General features: G+C 38.2%; 1 protein-coding gene across 2 annotated transcripts in view; it reads left to right on the top strand.

Annotated features, from left to right (window-relative positions):
• The window catches only part of LOC132111445 (endoribonuclease Dicer), a 27,622-nt gene extending 26,180 nt beyond the window's left edge, over positions 1–1,442 (top strand). For both annotated transcript variants that reach the window (XM_059518738.1, XM_059518739.1), the window contains exon 29: positions 962–1,442. In XM_059518738.1, the coding sequence (XP_059374721.1) occupies positions 962–1,127 (166 nt within the window). In that variant the 3' untranslated portion in view covers positions 1,128–1,442. The remainder of the gene's footprint in view (positions 1–961) is intronic.
• Positions 1,443–2,603: the final 1,161 nt, after the last annotated feature.

The following is a 2,603-nucleotide window of genomic DNA, read 5'->3' as shown; positions in this document are numbered from 1 at the left end:
CCAGAGAAGAAAAGGTGAGCGCTACCATCAGTCCTGTGTCATGCCAACAGTAAAGCATCCTGACACCATTCATGCGTGGGGTTGCTTCTCATCCAAGGGAGTGGGCTCACTCACAATTCTGCCCAAAAACACAGCCATGAATAAAGAATGGTACCAAAACACCCTCCAACAGCAACTTCTTCCAACAATCCAACAACAGTTTGGTGAAGAACAGTGCATTTTCCATCACGATGGAGGACCGTGCCATAAGGCAAAAGTGATAACTAAGTGGCTCTGGGACCAGAATGTTGAAATTTTGGGTCCATGGCCTGGAAACTCCCCAGATCTTAATCCCATTGAGAACTTGTGGTCAATCCTCAAGAGGCGGGTGGACAAACAAAAACCTACTAATTCTGACAAACTCCAAGAAGTGATTATGAAAGAATGGGTTGCTATCAGTCAGGATTTGGCCCAGAAGTTGATTGAGAGCATGCCCAGTCGAATTGCTGAGGTCCTGAAAAAGAAGGGCCAACACTGCAAATACTGACTCTTTGCATAAATGTCATGTAATTGTCGATAAAAGCCTTTGAAACGTATGAAGTGCTTGTAATTATATTTCAGTACATCACGTGAACAACTGAAACAAAGATCTAAAAGCATTTTCGCGGCAAACTTTTTGAAAACTAATATTTATGTAATTCTCAAAACTTTTGGCAACGACTGTATATATGTGTGTGTGTGTGTGTGTGTGTATATAATTAAAAACAAAATACTATATTTAGCTACCACTAAACCACATACTATATGGTATTCTTGATGGTTGAATTTAATTTTATTTTATTTTAATTTATATATTTATTTAAACAGTTTTTGTAGTTATCTATCTTGCATGAACATTTATTGTTATTGTGTCATTGTTTGTCCTTTTGTAGATAGTCGTAGTCATATTTATGTGGGTTTTTTTTTTTTCTGACTCCGATAGCCCTGCTGAGAGAACCTACGATGGAAAAGTACGGGTGACGGTGGAAGTGGTGGGCAAAGGCAAGTTCAAAGGCGTGGGACGCAGCTACCGGATAGCCAAGTCAGCGGCCGCCCGCCGAGCCCTGCGCAGTCTCAAAGCCAATCAACCTCAGGTCCAAAACAACTGAGCTTCAGACAGCAGACACCCCAACGCACCAGTCAAAAACACAGAAGAACCCTCTCGGCACTAGTTTACGACCGAGTGAAGAATCGTGGCCGACTGTGTTCTCACTGGGGTTGTCAAACTCAAATGAATCGAGTCAAAAGATTTCGTCATAATTCACGTAGGGTTCATATTTCATTTTATTCTTTACGTGCGCAAACACAATCTTTTTTTCTCCCCAGCTTTGTTTGATCACGAGTGCTTTTTTTGTATTGCAAGTGTTAAGAAAAAGGTCACCGCCCCCCCATTTTTATTAACATTAAAAAAGTTATATGCTCTGCTTTGTGGTAGTGGTTAAACAAAAAAAGCTTAAAAGCTTATCGGTAGTATTACAGTGTACATAGTTTAAACTCCAAGGCATCAACTAAATAAGAAAAAAAAAACAGTGACATCAAAACACAAAATTCCTCAGTCTGTGCACTAGTGCCTGTTTAGCTGCCGTTTGGCAGGAAGGGCACATGGAAAGAAAGATGGTGTTGGTGTGAAGTGTTTTTATCTATTTTAAGATGATATATTCTCAGTCGAAACTGAATTGAGAGAGAAATGCCCTCGCATCCTTAAGATGGATAGGAATTTGACATTCCTGATTACTGTAATCAACATACTTGTAAACGGCACTTGAGGATGTGTATGTTCGTGTAGCCAACCGGATGGGTTGTATAGACGTCATAGAACTATGTTATATAAAAACAAAAATGAGATTAAATGTTTATTATGACATATTCGTTGATACTTGGGTTTCAGTAATGTATTTTGATACTGATATTGATGATATTTAGTTGTCTTTATGAATATTAGATATCTCCATAGACTGACTTGACTGACTTAGTTTTGATATAATGACACGAACAATAAACAGGAGGACACATCACCTGGGAAAATATGCTGCAGATTTTATATTAAAAAAATGGAAAAGAAAAATAGGATCGGATAATTCTGTAAGACACAAAGCACCTTTACGTACCGTCTTTAGGACAAACCGATATTTCGCTAGATGACTTCATGTGCATCGCTTACCAAAGTCGATACTGATGCAGCGTTGTACCTGTTAAATCAATCCCTCAACATTCACACATTTGGAGATGTGGTAACCAGCCTTTATTTTAGTGTAAATGTGTTGTAGCCTCTTGTCTAGCCTAAATGTTTTCATTTTAATAGGCATTCTTCACTTGAATACCTCAGTTAATTGCATGCATTTTTTTTTTTTTGGTGCTATGTTTAAGCTTGAATTTCTCATCTTTTTGCACTGTAACTGTATTACCTCTTAATTTTACCTTTTTGAACTCCATTGGGTTGATTTTCTGTTCTGTCAGCTTGTCAAGCTGTAGAAATTGTTTCCCCATTTGTTATTCTTTTGGTTTTTATGCTTGAAGGGGAAATGTTGAGAAAAAAAAAACTAAACAGAAACGTTCTCCGCACATAACCTTGATGCCTCTCTGAT

Source organism: Carassius carassius, chromosome 31 (genome assembly GCF_963082965.1).
Source record: "Carassius carassius chromosome 31, fCarCar2.1, whole genome shotgun sequence".
Lineage (NCBI taxonomy): Eukaryota > Metazoa > Chordata > Actinopteri > Cypriniformes > Cyprinidae > Carassius > Carassius carassius.
The sequence above is the reverse complement of the archived record's forward strand: the minus strand, read 5'-3'. Positions and strand labels throughout refer to the sequence as shown.